The sequence below is a fragment of the Fusarium redolens genome (genome assembly GCF_020744475.1).
Source record: "Fusarium redolens strain MPI-CAGE-AT-0023 chromosome Unknown BKA55scaffold_17, whole genome shotgun sequence".
Lineage (NCBI taxonomy): Eukaryota > Fungi > Ascomycota > Sordariomycetes > Hypocreales > Nectriaceae > Fusarium > Fusarium redolens.
In genome coordinates this window covers 204,498-223,453 of record NW_025763680.1, presented here as the reverse complement: position 1 = coordinate 223,453, position 18,956 = coordinate 204,498, and the positions used below count along the sequence as shown (strand labels likewise).

Below are 18,956 nucleotides of genomic sequence, written 5' to 3'. Positions count from 1 at the left end.
GCTAAGGCCACTGCTCCCTTTGTACCTCAATTACTTGCATGTGGCACTCCGGGGGTTCAGATAAGGCATAACATCCATCTTCTTTTTGTGTTTTTTTTTTCAACTATTACAGTAGCAATGAAATTATTATATTTTTATGTCCCGCCGCGATCATTGTGTTTGCCTGCGCGTTAGGACTCTCACGCCCCGATCCAGCGTCTACAGTTCAGGCGGTGGCTTAAACTGCATCAGATCAATCCCAAAGCTTGTCCCCGGCCCCGTCATGTACTTAATCGCTCGGCACCACTCAAGTTCCCTCTTCATACCACGACCCGCAAAGTATCCCAGCAAAGTCGCTTGAGCATTACATGTTATTTGCGGACCGAATGTGCCATTCTCACTCCGATAGCAATACTCAACACTTTGGCATAGCATGCGAGCAATATGGTCAGCGTCTGCTTGATTTGGTGACTCCTTCTCTATAGAGCCATTGAGTGATCCGCCAAGAAATTGGGAGACATCCAGGCTTGCAAGTTTTGCACGAAGCAGCAAGATGGTTTCAAGGATGTCCAACATGAAGCTACAGCAGACGATCCAGGGACTGGCGCCCTCCAGAGACGAAAAGACAAGAGCGAACGGAAACAGCTTATCTGGATATCCATCGTCTGCTGGATTACTGGCTCTAGAGGGTACAGACCAGTACAGGGGTGTTTGGTTGCGTGCCGCGATGTTGCAATGTACAAGGCCTCGCCAGTCGTCAAGAACATAGAACTTGTCGAGGAGAAGATTGACGTATCTCTGTAATCTTCCACAATCTGTCTCATCACTTGAAGCTAAGACATGAGCTTCCGCCATGGCTGAGGGGATGTCAATGATAATGTCCAGGAGGGCACTGAACGAGTCTGGGGCGTCCCAGGGGCCAATATGCTTTCTCCAAAGGTTGGGATCAAGTATGAGGGGACTTTTCTGCGACAGGGCTTGGATGACCTGGAGTAGTCAGCATACATTCCGATTTGTTCCGAGAACAGGTCCTACACATATCACGCAAAGACGCCGACACAAGTCGTTCCAATTCGAAGTGTTTGTGCCAGGTACAGCTCGGTGGCGGAGAATCTCCGATACACCTTGCGCATGTGCATTCCAGCTGGTGCTGGCGTGGAACAGAAAAAGCTAACGATGGTCAATGACTCCTTCAACATATGAGAATCCCTTGACTTACCTCACACGTGGAAAGAATGACAATGGCAGCAAGACTCTCGTCGTTATTACCAATGCACGGGCAGTCAAGAACATGAATAACCCTGGACAGTGCATGGTTGTACAGCTCAATGGCCTCATCGTAAGAAACGCGAACTTCACCAGACAAGCGAATCTGAATCGCACAAAAAGCTACAAGAGAGTGATCGAGTGCATCGCTAGGGCCTTCCATGCGACAAACGGCCTTCAGCCATGAAGACGGTGTTGAACTGTGATCCTCTTCGCTCGTTGTGAATCGTCCTTGGGGGAAATAAATGCTCACCGCGATTGAAAGCGCTTCTGATCTAAAGGTCGGGACGTCGTATATCTCCTTAGAGTTGACTTGGCTACGCATTCGTTGTAATAAGCTCAGCCAGTTGGAGTTTGTCTGCTGTTGCGACTGTATGACTGAAAGGGCCGAGACATTAGGCTGGTTCGGAGTTTGATGGACCCATAGGGTAGGTTCATTGCGGATTCCACGACAGATAATCCCGGCCTTGGTGCATCGCTGACACCGAGGCGACGTCAAATCGCACTGAAAACTCTTGAGTGATGAATAATTATTGAAAAGGGAGGGAGTCAGACCTTGACGCGACGCCTCTTGCAATCAGCGCATGCCTTGGATCTGGAAACACCAACCATGCTTATCAAGAAGGCTAAACAAAGAACATGGTCTCGTAATTCTCCATCAATGGACACGCTAGACTATATGTAGTACCACGCCTCGAGAGCCTCGACAGGGATGTCATAACGTGGTTTGAAGGGAGAGGTTAAGTGAATGAAAGAAAACGCAGCGGAGAGATGTCAGCACGCGTTTTAGCGGGTATCCAAGGGTTAGAAGCCGAGAACTTAAACTGCATTCGGCATCATCCTTCGAGATAATCGACAGGGATCAAAGCTTAGCACTCAAACCGAACACTCTCCGATGAAGCTTGACCTTATTCGGAACCATCTCGCGAGAATCGGTCAAGGGTCGAATTTGTAAGATAACGAGCATGATGTAGATTATTGTGAATTGAAACAGCTATATAATATCCGATCTTAACATGTAGAATATTTCTCACATCAAGCCATCGTTCTCTCACCTTGGAACACCTCGCACTTTACCTTCAGCCTCCAGAACGCAACTATGGCCACCTCAGAGCCAAGCCGTCATCAATCTCTTTCATCCCCCGCCTCCGATGACGATCGCCCTTCCCAAATCGAACAGTATAGCGAAAAAGCACCTTCGCAGCAAGAAGGAACTTCGGCACCAGACTTTGGTCCTCCGCCTGATGGAGGATTACAAGCTTGGCTAGTTGTTACTGGTGGCTTTTTTGCTGTGTTTGCTAGTTTTGGGTGGATTAACTGTGCGTTACTCTTATCCCTTTGATGACGACGGAGGGACACTGACGAATGATTGATTAGGTATCGGCATATTCCAAGATTACTATGAGCAGAATCAACTCAAATCTTACTCCTCCAGTGATGTAGCATGGATATCATCCATCGAGTCATTTATGCTGTTTTTCTGGGTACGTCTGGTCTCTGCTCATTCTCGGATCCAACTAACGATCAACAGGGCCCAGTGGTCGGTTACATGACAGATAATTACGGCCCTCGTATTCCCATCCTGATCGGCTCATTCCTCCATGTTTTTGGTCTAATGATGACATCCCTATCCAAGAAATATTATCAGATTATTCTATCACAAAGTATTTGCAGTGCATTGGGCTGCTCATTTCTCTTCTACGCGCGTAAGTATTTTGCCCCGGAGCTTAACGTACACTACTAACAATATCTAGCTATCGCCGCTGCTGGAACATGGTTCAAGCGTCATCGCGCTATCGCCTTTGGAATTATAACCGCTGGATCCAGTCTCGGTGGTGTCGTCCTTCCAATCATGGTAAACAAGCTTGTTGTCCGAGTTGGCTTCGGTTGGGCGATGCGATCAGTGGCATTCCTTTTCTTGGGACTACTGGTCATTGCGAACGTTACTATCAAATCAAGGTTGCCACCACCTCGCAGAAAGTTTGACATCAAAGACTTCATCACGCCGTTCAAGGAGATGCCGTTTCTTCTTTTGACCGTCGCTGGTTTCATGCTGTATCTTGGTTCCTTCTTGCCCTTCAACTTTATCATCGTCCAAGCGAAGGAACTTGGTGTGTCGGACAGCCTGGCCCAGTATCTGGTCTCTATCGTCAACGCCGCTTCGTAAGTCGCTCTACCAATATTTCTTGACTTCAGCTGACAAACTTCAAAGTACTTTTGGCCGTCTTGTTCCCGCATATTTCGGCGATCGCATCGGCGTCTTCAACGTCATGATCCCTTTGACCCTGCTAGGAGGCATCTTTACTCTCACAGTATGGCTCACTGCACACTCCACAGCTTCAGTCATTGCCTATGCCGCCCTATATGGATTCGCATCAGGCTGCACTTTATCTATCGTACCAGCTATGGTTGCTAGCTTCTCGGATGTTCGCAGCATAGGAACTCGCAATGGCGCTCTCTACGGTGTTGCCGCGATTGGTGCCCTCATTGGAAGCCCAGTCGCTGGAGCCATCGTTAGCGCTGAAGATGGTAATTTTTCCGGACTGATTATCTTTTGTGGTGTTACGATTCTAGCCGGTGCCGCGTTTGCAATTATGTCGAGACAGGCGTTGACTGGAGGTCAATGGTTGAAGAAAGTTTGATATAGATGTGAGACACCTTCATCGCTTTCTCAATAGTTAGTTGAACTTATGGGAGATAATCCAGGAAGATTAAAGGCACGATAGATTGTGTATAATATAATTCAGACTAGAATGGCTCTTTCTCAGGTAATTGTCAAGATGAAGTAGATGCCATCTATGAGTACAGCGAACTTTGGCCTGCAATTTGAGTTTGCCGTGCCCTGTCCACAAGGCAATTCAATAGAGTTTGCGTAAACCTATTAATATCTCGGCAAGATAGACTTATACAAGTTTGCTATCTTTCCACAAGCTCCCAATCTTCCTGGCTGTCACTTGGACCATTGCCCTCTCATCAATCATCCATGGATTCGACCACCACCGCAGTTGAGCCAGCCCACAAAGGGATCCTCAGAGACGAGACGATCATGCTTCGCTGGATTTTTGGCTACTGTCGCGCTGCGCAGTTGCTTAATGGCGCGAGCTGGCCCAACATACCGCAGACATCTGTCCCACGTGGGTTTAATTCAGACATCAAGAACCTAAGATTTCTCAGAATTGATGTTGATCATCTCAGAGTAGAAAATTGTGTAATCCAACGAGTCGAGATTGGTGTGTCTTTCCTAAAAGCACAAGCCCTACAATTGTTACATGGTAAATCTACGCAAGGTGGCAACTTGGCATCCCATGTTATCAAATCTCATCATTGGGTGTTTGGCCCCAAAGTTGTATTCTCAGGGAGGTCGTACCACTTCTTATTTGGAAATGCGAGGCCAATCAAGATAAACGATCTGGGAACGGAGCTAGAAAGGTTTACTAGGAAGCCTTATGTTCTTGTTGTCCATGGGGCCAAGCAGGAGCTCTCCCTCCTGGAACGGCTGAACATAAAACTTGAACCAGTTTTCATTCTCGACACTGTCAAAGCCGCTCAATTCCCACTACAGTTGTGGTACAGGAACAGTCTGAAGAAGCTGCTTGAGGAGTTTGAGATTCCCTACTCGCAACTTCACCTCGCTGGGAACGATGCACATTTTACGCTCCGAGTGCTTCTCATGATAGCTGCCAGAGATGCTGAGATCTACTTGGAAGGGAAGAGTCTCCCCGACTGGATTCTGGTTCTGAAATCTGTTGCTCAGTCTCCGCTACCCCCGAGACCTGCGACTAAACGCGAGATAGCAGCCATGGCTGAAGCCGAAGCTGAACAACAGACAATGGTCGAGGCCAAAAGACAATAGCCTTGGATGACTGCGAGTCGATTCTACACTGGTCAAATTGTCTAAGGGCTTATCAGCTGAACATAAGATTGGATTATTTTCTTGCAAGCTCTTGAATGGATGCTGAACAGAGAGAGGGCCTGAATTCCTTTCATCGAAGGCCTTATACAATGGAATCCATACTCGAAGAAGTGTTACGAGGAATCTTGATTCAGAGGATACAGAAGAATAGTACCAGAAGGAAGTCATTTCTATTTATTCCAACCTTTTATCATGCCCTTTAAACGCCGTTCAACTATGCATATAAAACTCATTGTGTCATTCTCGTGGTCACTTCTCCAATTATTTCCTCCCCCTGTTTTGTTAGTGTCCGAAAAGCTGTAAATGCTTTAGTCCCTGTCATTGAGGAGAGGTTCGCCTTCGCTGCCCTCATTCTGAACTTCGTCCTGTTCTTCATACTTCTCAATCAATGTGCTTCCTGGCGGTGGAAAGTTGGAGAACAACAGAACTACCATGGCCAGTAGAGCGATGGCCTGGTCTTTGATTAGCTTAGATGAAGGAATTTCGGTAAAGTAGTGACTCACCGCATTGCAGAAGAAAGTTGCATATGCTTTGCCAACCTCAGCCAAGCTGGCAAAGATGAAACCAAACAGGCCCTGCGTAGCTAATCGTGCTACGTTTTCAACCAGAGTGACAGCGTTGAGAGCATCGGCGCGCTGAGAGTCTGGACACATCTGAGTGATGACACCCTTTGCCGCTGGCGCTGATCCGGAACCGAATGGGAGAAGAAAGGCAGCTGTTCTGTTAGAGTGATGTTCAGCAGGGGATTGCAAAAACGTACCAAGATAGATATGCCACGGCTTAGTCGCAAAGGCGGCAACTGTAGTAAGCAGACCATCCACTAACAAGCTCCATCTGAGGAATACAAGATCAAAGAGACATCCCTCGTCTTCTTTGTTGGAGCTGACTGCTTCATATGGCTCATGGTCAGTCTGTTCACCCAACGTAGCATCGAACTCCCCAGCTTCCGTTGGAATATGCCTCGGTTCTGCCTCATCATCACTGGTTGGTTCAGATCTGATAACACGGCCTCGTCCCCAAGCGATGATCCTTGGGAACAGCAGAATCAGGAAGAAGCTCCTCATGAACGCAAACTCAGACATGAGCCAGCCGTTATCACCTTGACTAAAGTTGAACGCCGCTGTTGCATACATCTGAATGAGAAGAGGTGCATAACCTGTGGCGAGAACAGAAACGAATATGCCGCTGCAGAGGAAGATGACGCCGAAATGCTTCTTGACTCTTCCATCAGCGAGGCGTAATCTCTGCGGTGTGAGAATTTTGAGCGGCGCGAGAAAACCAGAGACGCCTTTTTGACCGTTCTTTCCTCCATTGGACATTGACTCGGGAGAAATATATGGTAAGGCGCACCAGACGTAGATACCCGCGAGGATGAAGGAGATGAACGCAACGTCGAAAGGAGCTCGGATATCAATCGCGTCACCTATCATACCACCACTCAAGTAGCCAATCGCCTGGCCTAACATAATGGCGCCTTGAAGCTGTCCAAATACTGCTGTTCGTCTGATAGGTTCTACAACTTCTCCAGCAATGACGTTAACAACAAGACTAAAGCCAAAGTTAGCGGTTGGAATGCTTGAGTTTGTGGCTGACTGACATGTATCCAGCTGGTCCTCCCAAGATTGTAATTAATTGAGTCGCTTGAATAATAATCATTCCTTTTTCTCCCCCCGCTACGACTCCCAAAATTTGTGTGACCACGCGAGCTGCTGGGATGAGGATCTGACACAGAAGAGCCGCTCGCGGTCCAAACTTTTTCGATGTCCAACCCGCAACAAAGAGATTCAGCGTTCCTTAGAAGAGTCAGTATCTGATTGAGTTCAATACATGCAATTGAATTACCACAAAAGGTAGTCGACATGCCAAGAATACTGTATTGGGTTGCTGTTGCAGCCGCAATTGCATCCCGACTGCACCGATCGCCCGGCCCATCATATGGAGGATGCGTCTCATAAAACGAATCACAAGTCATCAAATGAAAGACATAAAACAATCTGCAAATCATTAGCTTTATCACTCCCCAATTGGCAGAAAAGACTCACGGAACTTGGGTAAAACTAAACGATAGCGTGATGAGGAACCCCGCAAGTAAAATGCGATTCTCAACATTGAAAGCTCTCGATATCCAATTTCTCACTCTGCCTTTACCTTCCCCCTTTTGAGGGAGAAGTGGTGTTGTCTCGTCACTCGCCATGTTGAAGGAAAAATACAATGCCAAGTTTAAAAGAATGAGGCGAAAAAATCTTTGATGATAAATACAATTGCGAGATCGCTGTCAATCATTCGGTGAGAGGGGGTATGGATCTTTCTTGATGGGGAATAGCGTGATTAATCGACCGGGATTGCTCGGTTATAGCTGTTATCGAGATGACGTTATCTATGGAAGATAAGAGAAAAGTCATGATGCTCGTGTTTTGCTTGGAGTTGATACCGCTTGAGTTGTAGAATCACTTTTGTTATATATTGTTATTTTTATATCGAGGTGGGCGTAGCCGTATTGCCCAACTACTTTGCCAACAAGGATAATCGTCCTCGAAGCGCATATCACTACTATCCTCGATATCTAGCTGGTCTATCCCCTGCAAGCGATCCCCATCGTCATCAACATCCTCATCACTCAATTCCTCCCTAAGTTTCGGACAGGCTTCCGAGAGATCATCGATATCCTTTCTCGCAAGTCCATCCGCCCAGTGCAGGTACACACATTGCAAGTTCCTCGCCAGCTTCTAGTTCTCAAAGACATTCTTGTCCAAGAGGAATTCCCCATCCAACCAGATAGTCTTCAGTGTTAGCATATGCGCAGATAGAAATCTAGCCAGAGCGTGATTCAGAGCAGTCGACGCTTTTTTAGCAATAGCATTGCCAGGGCGAATCTCATCAGACTCTGAGATAAATGTTCTCAAACATGACTGTTTTGACATGGCCGTTATATCTTTGACATAGAAAGGGAAGTCTGGGCCCAAGTGAAAATCTTGCAGGGCTTGCATGTGATAGAAGAACTGGCTCACGATGCTTCCATTATAATCCAAGTTGTCGAGGCTCAGGAACTTAAGTGATGGGCCTGAGGCTTTGCAAAATCTGATCAGATCCACTGAAGTTGTCTTGTCGCAGTTCAACTCCAGCCTCTGCATGGCTGAACAGCGCTGGGACAATTTTAACAGGAAATCTGATAAATTCCCATCCCCAGCTGCCAGCATGCTCAAGGATATCATATTTCGTGACAGATGAGGCAACATGACTCTCTGGAACCAGGCACCTCCACCATCCAACTTAACATGCGTGAGGTTCTTCGAGAACTCAGCTATCAGCCTTTTTTGTAACGGTATCGGACTGCCCTCTGGGAAAGGTATGAAAAGGCCCAGCTTTCTGACTTTGGGACAAACAGAGAACAAGTCAGCCAGGTCATCAACATAGTTTTGTGTGATTTCAACCCCCAGACGAGCATTTTGTACACATCTCAACTTGAGAGTATGTAAATTTGGGCATCGTCGTGCTATATCGATAACAAGTCTTCGGGAGTACCTCTCAGAGTCCAAAGCAAAGTCGAGAACCTGAATAAGGTTTGCTCGACGGGATTCAACCGCCATTGCTAGCCGAAAGTGCTTTTGACCTCCAAAGCCCTTTAGTCGTGAGCTTTGGGGGAAGGAGTAAAGATATGGTTCGCTGAGACATTGGAGGGACCTGCAAGTTCGAGCTAGGGAGGATAGAGTCTTGGCTCGTATCTTGCTTTCATCATGGTTGCTTTCGTTATAGTCTAACGCAATGTGATTGACTATCATTTGATATATCTCTGTTGGTAACCAGGACGCTTTGAAATCTGGTTCATTGTCTTGTATCTTCATTGACTCGGAAACCTTGCGGGTAATGTCAACAGCGGCTTCAGCATGACCGCCTACCCCGCTGTCGTTCGGCTTTTGTTCTGCGAGTCTGAGCAGTGGGTAAGCCAGTGCCTGTAATTGGCAATGGTCGGTATTTTTGTCTGTCGTCATTGTAAGCTGATTACTCTTGTGAAGCTGTTTGCGTTAGACTTACTTGTTTTCTGAGTCATCTTGTCAGTCTCCATTGTTAAGAAAGTGTATGTTATCAAGCTCTGTGATTCCGTCTCTCACTAGAGGTTGGAAATATTCCTTGCAGGTGAAGTTCATCAACTCGAAAGATGAAACAGAAGAATTATTTATAGAAAATGGGAAACCAAAGATGCTTTCTAGCCAGATCGGTTTAAAGTCTCCCATAGCTTGAAGGAAATGCACGTTTTGCGTATTGCAAAACCTTATGCCAACAAGCTTTAAGATTCCCTCTTAATTTAAAGAACAATCATTGGCGAGATCCCAAATACCAGTATCTACTAAATAAGCACGTGAGAACTCATAGTACTTAATATTTAAACGCTACTATTAGAGGTTGCAGAGATATGTCGCTTGGAACTCGGCTACAAGTTGAGTTCAAAGCTGCACCGAGAGTCGGATTGACTGCCTGTTGCACATAGGATGGATTAATGATTCTAGTGTACTCAAAGCTGCAGCCACTCTCAATGTTTTACATAATACCGTGAGTGGATATTTTACAGCTGAAACCTACAGCTGAAGGCTCATCTTCACCCCTGAACTTGATATAAAATTGCAACTGCAGTAACCCAAAATGTTTTCAATGCATATATATAGAGCAATCCACCCTTTCTTCAAGACCCATGGGAGTTCTCCACAAGCGTTCTGCTTTCATTACTTCAGCGTCGTTATGGATGCTGAGATATCAAGAAGACACAAAGAGTTTTCGATGCCGTTCAATAGACCCTTCGGTCTTGCTATTCCCAGCAACACACTTCTTCAAGGGACTGGTTATATATATGTAATAATTATAATATGTCCGCCCGCCAGTGAGTAAGTATAACTAGAAATACCAATGACTGAAACTATCTAATACAGTGCATGGCTGAGACCCTTACATGTGTTGCGGATGTTACCTGCAACGACTTTTTCATTGATGTCTTGTATATATTTAGATTGCAGATTATCTCTTTGCTGTTTGTAGCTGGAGAGCTATTATCGCTGTTGCCATTGCAGGCCTATTTATATTATAACATACTACAATATTCATGACGTTTAAAGCCCTTTTCTGTCTGCCAATTATACATAAAGTGGCTTATAATCTCATATTTGTAAGCCTAAATATGTATATCTTTTATCGTTTTCCGCTTAAAAGCTGCCGTTATAAATCTATATCCTGTAACTGCTTTTAACAGTAGTTTCATTTCCATCAATCCTTTATTAATGGTCTAAACCAACTTTATCAATTAATATATCAAAAGACCTCTAGTTGTTTTGGACTATAGAGAGGCAATAATAGCCTCTCTCTGTTAACCTTTTAATCCCAAAAAGCCCACTGCAGTATCTCTGGCCCGCTTTCCTCTTTGACATCAGGAATAAAACCCCAGCTACCATACTTTGGATCCTCTTCCCAGTTATCATGGCTTTCATCGTCTAAATAAGGCCACACAATCTCTGAATACTTTCTTTGGTGGGTCATCCTGTAAAAATTGCGACTGCAGCCTTCAAGCTTGGGGCATGCTGCTACTAGACCTTCAAGCTCGTCATCAGTCAGAACCCGAGGCAACAGCAAGTTGACAAATTTCAACTTCTTTGCCTTTTTAACTTCCTCCAAAACACTCATGCTGAGATCGCACTCGCTGAAAAGACTGATACTCTCCAGAGTACCAGCGTGAGCGGCAATCATATCACATATGGCTGTCTCTAGTTCCGCGGGGGCAATGCGGTTGCCGGTATGATCATAGTGAATCCCTTTGAAACGCTTCAGACGTGGTGAACTTAGGCGAGTCAGAGCATGAATTGTTGAAGTCATTTGTGATTCGTTGCACAGAAAGAACTCCTCGACGACCGGTAGACGTTCCATAAGCTGATATATAGCGCTGTTGCTCTGAGTCTTTCTGATTCCGCTTACATATAATGTTTTCAGAGTCTTACCCCATATCAGGGATGCATTCAAGAGACTCTCTACAGTAGCTGTACAATCGCCGTCCATCTTCAGCCGTTGGAGTGACGGGCATCGCTTAGATAGCTCAATTATCTCTGATGTTACTGGATACCAAAGTGCCTCGAGATGCGTGAGCTGATTCCAAAACTTTGAGAACCGCTCGCTGGATTCACTCGCGAAGCTGATGCCTGTAATTGTCCTTACTTTGAGGCTAAACCTCGTAACCTTGGGGCAGACACTGAAAAGATGCCCCAAGTATTCCAGGTCAGGGCTAGAAAGCCAACCAGTGGACTTGGATACCTCCAAGTGACTGAGATTCGGACATAGCTTGTGTTCAACGTTGACAGATAGTGACTGGACGAGAAGTGCCCGTCGTGGCTCAATGGTCAAAGAGAACCGAAATAGCAAGTTGTAATATTGAACCCAAGAGAGCCTGCAACTCCGTGGGTGCTTATACAAATACATTTCGAGGATTATCTGAAATAGCCGACAGGAACAGGTCAAAGATACCAAAGTCCTGACTCGCCTTTCGTTTTCCACTTTGGTACTGGGATATTCGGCAACGATAAGATCGAAAATGATTTCGTAAATTTCGGTGGGTAGACTGGGAATCCAAACTTTTGGTCGGCTAGTTTCTGCTGGGTTGGGTACTGTGAGGGGTTTTGGGACGTCGTGGTGCGGCCAGCTTTCATGATACAGATCTGTAGCGGTTTGAGATCGACGCCGTGCCTCAAGGTCATCAGGCCGTTGCTGTGCGATGACCTTTAGTGCCTGAACATATTCTTGCAACTTGCTCCCGGGGAGACTTTTTTGTGGCTGAATCAGCTCCATGGTGATTAGATATTCTATTGACCTCGGCTAAGGGGTGAAGAGAATGGCAGATCACCGATTTTCGGTGTAAGTGATTCCACTGCATTGCTTCCCGCTGAGACTTGGTTTGTGGTGTGAGTTCTTACAAATATCGGCAGGGAAGAGAACAGGAAGTTCGGGGCTCTATTTATACATGTACAAATGGATAAAGATGTGCCCCGTCAGGTTGTTCAAGAGCCAAAGTCTGGTTCTGCAGCTTAAATTAGACTTCAAACTCACTAGCGAATCACGTCGAGCATTCCCTCAGCAGTCGTGAACCCTCTCCCCATCATCGCCGCTTTAGAGCTGAGTGACTGTCACACAACCGACCGCTCATTCAAATACACTTCGCGAGCTATCATGTCGCCTAAAGTCTGCTAAAGAATATGTTTTGCTATTCTTCTGTTGGGTCGACATAACTCGCCGAGATATCATATGCTTTCTGAGGTTCTTTGACTTGAACCTGTTATTGGAGCCTCCAACAAACGCTATTGATAGCCAAGATGGAAGTCTTGATATTCTACTGTGAGACTTTCTGGTAGCTTCGATCTCATTTTACAGAAATCGAACACTATAATGTTCATTAGAGAGTTCAATGTTATTTTTGTATAGTTATCTATTTTGAGACCAGCAGTAATGGCGATTTCACCATGCACTATTCTAAACCATAGTCTACTACGTCGTGATCTATGTTGCTATTGAGTTTGGGATAAGGCTATTGGTGAGACTTAGATCCGCAAGACAATTAGAACTCAGTTTGCTATACGTTTGCTTCGATTTGTGATGTTGCCCGGGAGCAATTTCAGGGGATACATGGATATTTGTAAAAGTCAAAGCGATGTTCAAACTATAAACTAACGATACAGGAGCGATCTATGCGGATGCCAAGTAGGACGTAGGACCTACTCGACTAAAGAAATTATCAGAAATAAAACCAATAACTCCCTAACCTTGGAACTAAACTCCAATCCGTTCTATTCAACGGACCATTTTACCACCCCAATAGGCTGAGGTACATGGCCCCAGCTGCTCTCACTTTCCTCCATGTTGTCCTCCTTATACTTCATAGTCGCCAATGTGCACTCAGTCAAAAACTCTTTGACCACCATCAGTCCTGTTTCTGACTCTCCAAGCTTCGGACATGCTCTCAGAAGACATCCAATCTCTTCTTCTGTAGGTCTGTCATGCAGCTGTACTCGAAGGTTCTTCAAACCCTCTGCCTTATGAAGGTGCTGAAAAATATCCATCCCGAAATTCCAAAAGTCGAATGATTCCTCTATGATGAAGGTGTGAAGTGTCGAAGCGTGAGCATTGAAGATGTCAATGGTGGCTTTATTCACATTCACTGGGTTTGCAAGAGGGTCATTTCCGAATATCCCATCATCAACCACCCATCGGAATGCTTTCAGGCGTGGAGTGACCGGCTTAGCGATAGCCTGGATATCTGAAAGAGGGAGGTCCGAATGTGGGCCCACAACAAGCTCTTCCAGTGCTGTAAGATGTGGTAGAAGATGGGAGAGAATGCCATCGCGACGATTCTCAACTGGAAAGTGGTTGATGTAAAAAGACCGTAGTGTTTTCCCCCATACTTTACATCCGTCTCTCAGATCTTGTAGGGAGACGTCTTCAGCCCCCTCTATGTTCAGTGTTTTTAGAGAGGGCATCTGGGTAGATAACGGACGAAAGATATCTCGTTCTCGGTGTCGCTCGTTTCCTCCGTTAACAGTGAAAGATTCGAGATTCGGGTACTTGTAGGGAAGTATCATGTCCTTGAGCCACTCAAATGAACTCAGGACTTGCAACCGACGAAGCTGTTTAGCAAATTTTGTGAATTGCTGTGCAGTCTCGGTGGAAGGCTCATCGCCGCTGCTACGGCCCCAGCACGCCTGAAACTTGAACTCAGTAACACGAGGACAAGCAGAAAGCAGATTTCCCATTTGCTCTCGAAAGTCTTCGGGAGGTTCATCTAGCCAAACTAATTCAAGATGAGTCAGATTGGGACTGAGCCCAAGAGTCTCTACCCATGCTTGGTGGTCGTAATACTCTGGCCAGAATTTGCATTTCAGAGACCGAACAGCATAAGCTCGGCGAGGCTCAACGGCCAGAGAGAAGCAAAGAAGCCACTGTGCTTTGATTCCGACCGATAGCCGCTGGGATGCTGGATGGGTATAGAGGTGCTTCTCGCAAAGAGCCTGGAGGATTCTACAGGTGGATGCCAGAGATTTCAAGGTGTGAGCACGTACTCTCATCTCCTTAGGGGATTTTCCATGCCTGTCGTTGACGACGCACTGGATGATCATAGCATAGATCTCTGTAGGCAACCGGGATGCCATATCCTTTTGTGGGTAAGCAAGACGATTGGATAACCGCGTATATATCATCGTGGCCCAGTGCTTGCTACTGACTGCTGGTTCCGGGTTGATAACTGCGCATGATTGAGTGAAACGAAATTTGCGATATATTTTGATCGCTGCTAGGGCTCGTCTCTGTGCCTCTCGGTCATCGTGTCTTTGTTCTGATATACTCCATAGTGTATTTGTGAGCCTCAGCAGCCCTTTTGCCGTGGGTGCCATCCGATGGTGAATGCCGTCAAAGTTGACGATGATGGGCTGGGATGATGGCATATTGTCCTGCGGTTAAATGTGTGCGAGTACTTGGAAAAATGAAAAAGAGATGTGATTAACGATGCAAGTAGGGACAATATTTATTTGGTCTACGGTCGAGTGATTTGAATGTTTAGTTATAGATTCACAACATCAGTTCGGTTAAATGACTTTGTAATATTGAAAGTATAATTGTATAACTGAGCCTTATTAACGAATGCAAAAGGCTTATCTATACTTTATTATTAAATATTCGTAGAGTTGAGTAGAATTCATGCTGTCTATTAGGTTTGCTGACTGAAGTATCCTGATTCCCAGCATTTGGCAAGGTAGGTAAAGTTCTTTTTGGAAATAGAGAGTCCCAATCTCTTGTTGAGGATCACCATAGAATGATCAACGCACATCTGATCAAAAACGTGAGACCTTGAGGTAGTACCAACACAAAGTCGGGTATTCACAGCAAAGACAAGGAACTCAGGAATGTCTATTGGATTGTGCGTGTCGAATTCGGCAAGCATCGAGATTTTTCTCGTAGCCAAAGCTTTTTTTAACCTTGGTTGCTTAAGAGCCTAAATGGTGACCTAAGGTGAAGTTATTTAGACTACACAGCAAATATAACCAATTGAAAGGTCTGTCATAACTGCACGTTGTTTCGAATCTAAAAGCTTATCTCTGTATCGCTGGCACTGCCACTGCCACTTTAACAGATGGAGCTATTCCCTCTTTTCAGCCACACTTTATTAGTCAACTATCATCTCAATGGTTTTCGGGAAATCCCCAGGGCGATCTGTCTTTGCGTGAGGTTCCTGCAGATGGCGTGCCCGAACCCCACATCACGACATGTTGCGCCATGGGATGTCGACTGGGGTCTTGATGACTGAGAATCAGAACAGTTCTGTATTCGTCATTCGTTACAAATATTGCAATTAGTAAATCTGACTAATATCTCTAATTCTCTCAGCTCGCGCCTCACCGCTATCCTCCGGTAACGGCTCGTCGGCATGGGATATTCGACGGGGTAATCGCACAATTTCGCTTTACAAATGCGCGATCAAAGGTTCAGATTATATATATGGAGTGCTTTGCCATCTTAAATTATGAAACAAATAATCCATAGTCCATCACTTGTTCAGTACTCAAGTTTTTCACCTCACGCTACCAATACACATCCTTCAAAATGCCTACCTCCCTCTACGACCTCATCATCCCCACCTTCATTAAGGGCCTCCAAACCTTTGATCACGTCCTCACAAAGGCCGAACAATACGCCAAAGAAAAGGGATTCAACGCCGATGAAGTCTTCCCTCAAGCTAAGCTCGTTGACGATCAACTTCCTCTCGTCTTTCAGGTCCAGAATGCCACAAAGGCTGTGCAAGTGACCATTGGCCGTTTAACAGGCGTTGAGCCCACATTTTTCGAGGACAATGAAAAGACCATCGCAGACTTGCATGCTCGAATCCAAAAGGCTCTTGACGCTGTGAAGAGTGTCAAGCCCGAGGATGTCAACTCAAGAGAGGATGAGAAAGTGGAGCTGTAAGTTCTGCCTCAAGCATATACTCTAATCATTCACTGACGCATCAAAGCCCCCGACCCGACAAGACCCTTCATCTTACCGTCAAGGAGGCTACACTTTACCATGGACAGACAAACTTCTTCTTCCACATCGTCACTGGCTACTCTATCTTGCGTGCAAAGGGCGTACCTATTGGTAAGGGGGATTATCTTGGAAACTTTCTTGCCCAGTAAGTGGAGCACATAGAACTTAGAATGGACAAATGAGCAAATGGCTTCCCACATGGCATATTTATGTTTGATAAGGTTCTAAATATCATGAACAGTGACAAGTATAGTTCTCGCTCAAAACTTTGAGCGTCCAATGGTCATGAATCCAAACGGTGAAGAGTCATGAATTGATGTGTTATGAAGATACCTGCGCTACCAAGGTATTCAGCCTTGCATAACTAATAGACTCTAAATACTTCAAGAGTCAGCCCCTTGACAGAAACCACCACTAGAGGAGTTCTTATTTTTGTATGCCACTATTCGTGCCACCAGAAGCGCCAAAGTCCACCAACTTTGAGTCCCCCCCAAAGAATAAGAATTAAACAATAACTTATGTGCCTCCACGGTGTCGCCGTACTTCTATTACGCTATGAAGAGTCATCATTGGACATGGAGTAAATAATGTTACAATCCTTAAGTAGAGCTTTATTTCTTAAGCTTAACCTCTCCCTGCGGCCCCCTTCGGGAACAAACCCTGTCCTGCTCCGAAGGAATCTGACAGCCAGTACCAGAAACCATTTTACCCTGTTTATCAACCTTCTTGCAGTCTCAATGAAACTAATACCATACCTTGTGGCCATTTTCGGCCTAACAGCGTCGTCGCTTGCTTTCGCTAATTATACAATCAGCGCAAATTCAACAATAGAGAAAACATTCGCCGCCATCGGTGAAGAGGGGCTCTCCAGACTGCACAAAGTAACTTATGAATGCCAAAGGTAAATCCTCATTCTCAAGGTATTCCAATTAAGCTTACAAGTTAGAATCTACCGTTCTCGAAGCCTTATGCAAAGTTACAACCTCATGCGCGCAGATGTATCAGCAGCAACATCCGGGACACAGAATATTTCTTATGAGGTGAACTGGCCATTTCTTCGGCAGCGCATTGATCGCCGTGTACAACCTTCACGTGAGTACAGTATGCAGCTTTCGTGACAGGTACTGACAAGCTAGACTCGTGGGGATGGGCATCTCCTCAATTGCAGCCTATGGAGTTCTCTCTCGTGGTTCACGCTGGCGAGGATGGCTTTGCTTGTTTTGTTAAGGGGAATAACGAAGTCTTTCTCCCTCGGAACTCCGCGTCTGGCTATGCAGATGGTATGAACTAATTCTTCGATCTCAATGGGATGCTTGCTAACCGTTGAAGCTGCATTGGCTCATAATTTTGTTACTGAGGCCCTTATGATGTCTCCTGGTCTTGTTAAGCGTGTAAGTCAAGTGAATAGTCGAATGTTCAAGGATCATGCTAATCCGTCAAGATTCGATACTCGAGAAGTTCGGAAGAACGTGAGGTTGATATCAACGGCATCAAGTTTCCCGCTGGTATGTCCTGAGGCTCAAACTCAAGCAGTTTACTGAAAGCATATAGTTTATAGCAACCTTGACAACCTCCTCCTTATCGTCGATCCGGAGACATATCTACCATATATCGTCCGCACAGAAGAACAACATCCGATCTATGGAAATGCTACAAAAGACGTGTATCTTTCGAACTACAAAGAGGTCCAGGGAATCAAATTTCCCCACACTATCCAGACCATCTACAACTCATCTAGCCAACGCCTCAGCGTGGTTCTCGAAGACTTTGTCATTGATAAAATCAACGCTACGGCGGATTTCCCTAAAGATTTCTTCGGCCCTGTTCCTAAAGGTCAGAAGAAAATCATACAAAAGAAGACTCCCGGTGTTCCGAGTGGTCTTGTCACAGATTACAGCACGAGTTTGCTGGGATCACCTGTCAAGAATGTCAGCGTTGATGCTTTGAAATCAGCAACACCTGTTAACCTTCCTCAATTGCATTGGCTTATCATCGATGATAGCCATGATCTTGGGTTCAAGCAGCTTATTATTGAGTTTGAGAATGAGGTTATTGTGTGCGATGCGCCACCCTTCTGGAGTCCCGCTGTCATGGAGTGGATTAAGAAGATTATTGGGAAGAAGGTTACCTACGTCGCGGTGCGTATATCACAGCCTGCCTTGAGATTTGACTAACGGTTTAGCCTACACATCATCACCGAGATCATAGTGGAGGAGTAGCCGATTACGTCCGTGCAGGCGCCAAGCTGATCATCCCTGAGATGGCAGTAGATTACTGGTCCAGCGTCCCAGGAGCTCAGTTCATCACCTTCAAGTACGTCCACCCTCCTTCACAGATTGACGCTGACAATTCTTAGTCAAACACACCCTTACGTCCACCGCGACAATAAGATCCAGGCATGGTTCAACTGGGCTGATCAAGCTCCTCATGCAGCTGACTGGACTTATGTGATGGTTACAGAGCGATGTCCTAACAAAAGCTCACCCATCTTTGTCTTTGAGGCTGATACTTGGGAGGCTGGGCTGGAAGTCGATTTGGGTAATCAGCAGCAGATGAGGCAGTGGTTGGATCAGATTTTGGATGATGGTCTTCCCAGATCTACGACGTGAGTATCCCTGGTGGTAAATGAATTTGGCTGACAGCTTGTAGCGTTATGCCTACGCATGGAAAGATTACACCGTTGGAAGATCTGATTAACATCACGGCTTATCCTTATCCTGATTTTGACATTAGTCGGTGGAGGAAGGGCGCATCGCTGTGT

General features: G+C 45.7%; 8 protein-coding genes across 8 annotated transcripts; 3 read left to right on the top strand and 5 right to left on the bottom strand.

Moving 5' to 3' along the window:
• Positions 1-64: 64 nt before the first annotated feature.
• BKA55DRAFT_579305 (uncharacterized protein) lies at positions 65-1,995 on the bottom strand. The gene is made up of 4 exons (XM_046193837.1): positions 1,801-1,995; positions 1,199-1,750; positions 1,015-1,149; positions 65-966 (listed from the first exon to the last, which is right to left on the bottom strand). Exons 1-4 carry the CDS (start codon positions 1,855-1,857, stop codon positions 199-201), a joined length of 1,512 nt encoding a protein of 503 aa, XP_046044454.1. The 5' UTR covers positions 1,858-1,995; the 3' UTR covers positions 65-198.
• Positions 1,996-2,133: 138 nt separating this feature from the next.
• BKA55DRAFT_623368 (major facilitator superfamily domain-containing protein) lies at positions 2,134-4,031 on the top strand. Its single transcript, XM_046196799.1, has 5 exons — positions 2,134-2,564; positions 2,623-2,729; positions 2,777-2,951; positions 3,000-3,408; positions 3,458-4,031. Exons 1-5 carry the CDS (start codon positions 2,345-2,347, stop codon positions 3,885-3,887), a joined length of 1,341 nt encoding a protein of 446 aa, XP_046044453.1. The 5' UTR covers positions 2,134-2,344; the 3' UTR covers positions 3,888-4,031.
• A 260-nt stretch (positions 4,032-4,291) lies between these two features.
• BKA55DRAFT_521707 (uncharacterized protein) lies at positions 4,292-5,098 on the top strand (the record flags this gene model as incomplete). The annotated part of the gene is made up of 1 exon (XM_046188532.1): positions 4,292-5,098. One exon carries the CDS (start codon positions 4,292-4,294, stop codon positions 5,096-5,098), a length of 807 nt encoding a protein of 268 aa, XP_046044452.1.
• A 69-nt stretch (positions 5,099-5,167) lies between these two features.
• Positions 5,168-7,446, bottom strand: BKA55DRAFT_137471 (major facilitator superfamily domain-containing protein). The gene is made up of 5 exons (XM_046184878.1): positions 7,201-7,446; positions 7,001-7,152; positions 6,756-6,951; positions 5,919-6,706; positions 5,168-5,873 (listed from the first exon to the last, which is right to left on the bottom strand). The coding sequence occupies exons 1-5, from the start codon at positions 7,350-7,352 to the stop codon at positions 5,467-5,469; spliced, it is 1,695 nt and encodes a 564-aa protein (XP_046044451.1). The 5' UTR covers positions 7,353-7,446; the 3' UTR covers positions 5,168-5,466.
• Positions 7,447-7,596: 150 nt separating this feature from the next.
• Positions 7,597-9,221, bottom strand: BKA55DRAFT_742194 (uncharacterized protein; the record flags this gene model as incomplete). Its single annotated transcript, XM_046201497.1, has 2 exons — positions 7,597-9,137; positions 9,191-9,221. The coding sequence occupies 2 exons, from the start codon at positions 9,219-9,221 to the stop codon at positions 7,885-7,887; spliced, it is 1,284 nt and encodes a 427-aa protein (XP_046044450.1). The 3' UTR covers positions 7,597-7,884.
• Positions 9,222-10,519: 1,298 nt separating this feature from the next.
• Positions 10,520-11,977, bottom strand: BKA55DRAFT_543869 (uncharacterized protein; the record flags this gene model as incomplete). Its single annotated transcript, XM_046190641.1, has 1 exon — positions 10,520-11,977. The coding sequence occupies one exon, from the start codon at positions 11,975-11,977 to the stop codon at positions 10,520-10,522; it is 1,458 nt and encodes a 485-aa protein (XP_046044449.1).
• Positions 11,978-12,682: 705 nt separating this feature from the next.
• Positions 12,683-14,328, bottom strand: BKA55DRAFT_522449 (uncharacterized protein; the record flags this gene model as incomplete). The annotated part of the gene is made up of 3 exons (XM_046188583.1): positions 12,683-12,766; positions 12,979-14,187; positions 14,239-14,328. 3 exons carry the CDS (start codon positions 14,326-14,328, stop codon positions 12,683-12,685), a joined length of 1,383 nt encoding a protein of 460 aa, XP_046044448.1.
• A 1,112-nt stretch (positions 14,329-15,440) lies between these two features.
• BKA55DRAFT_652200 (uncharacterized protein) lies at positions 15,441-18,804 on the top strand (the record flags this gene model as incomplete). The annotated part of the gene is made up of 9 exons (XM_046197334.1): positions 15,441-16,131; positions 16,182-16,340; positions 17,160-17,287; positions 17,332-17,475; positions 17,525-17,577; positions 17,637-17,700; positions 17,747-18,333; positions 18,378-18,508; positions 18,552-18,804. Exons 1-9 carry the CDS (start codon positions 15,776-15,778, stop codon positions 18,802-18,804), a joined length of 1,875 nt encoding a protein of 624 aa, XP_046044447.1. The 5' UTR covers positions 15,441-15,775.
• Positions 18,805-18,956: the final 152 nt, after the last annotated feature.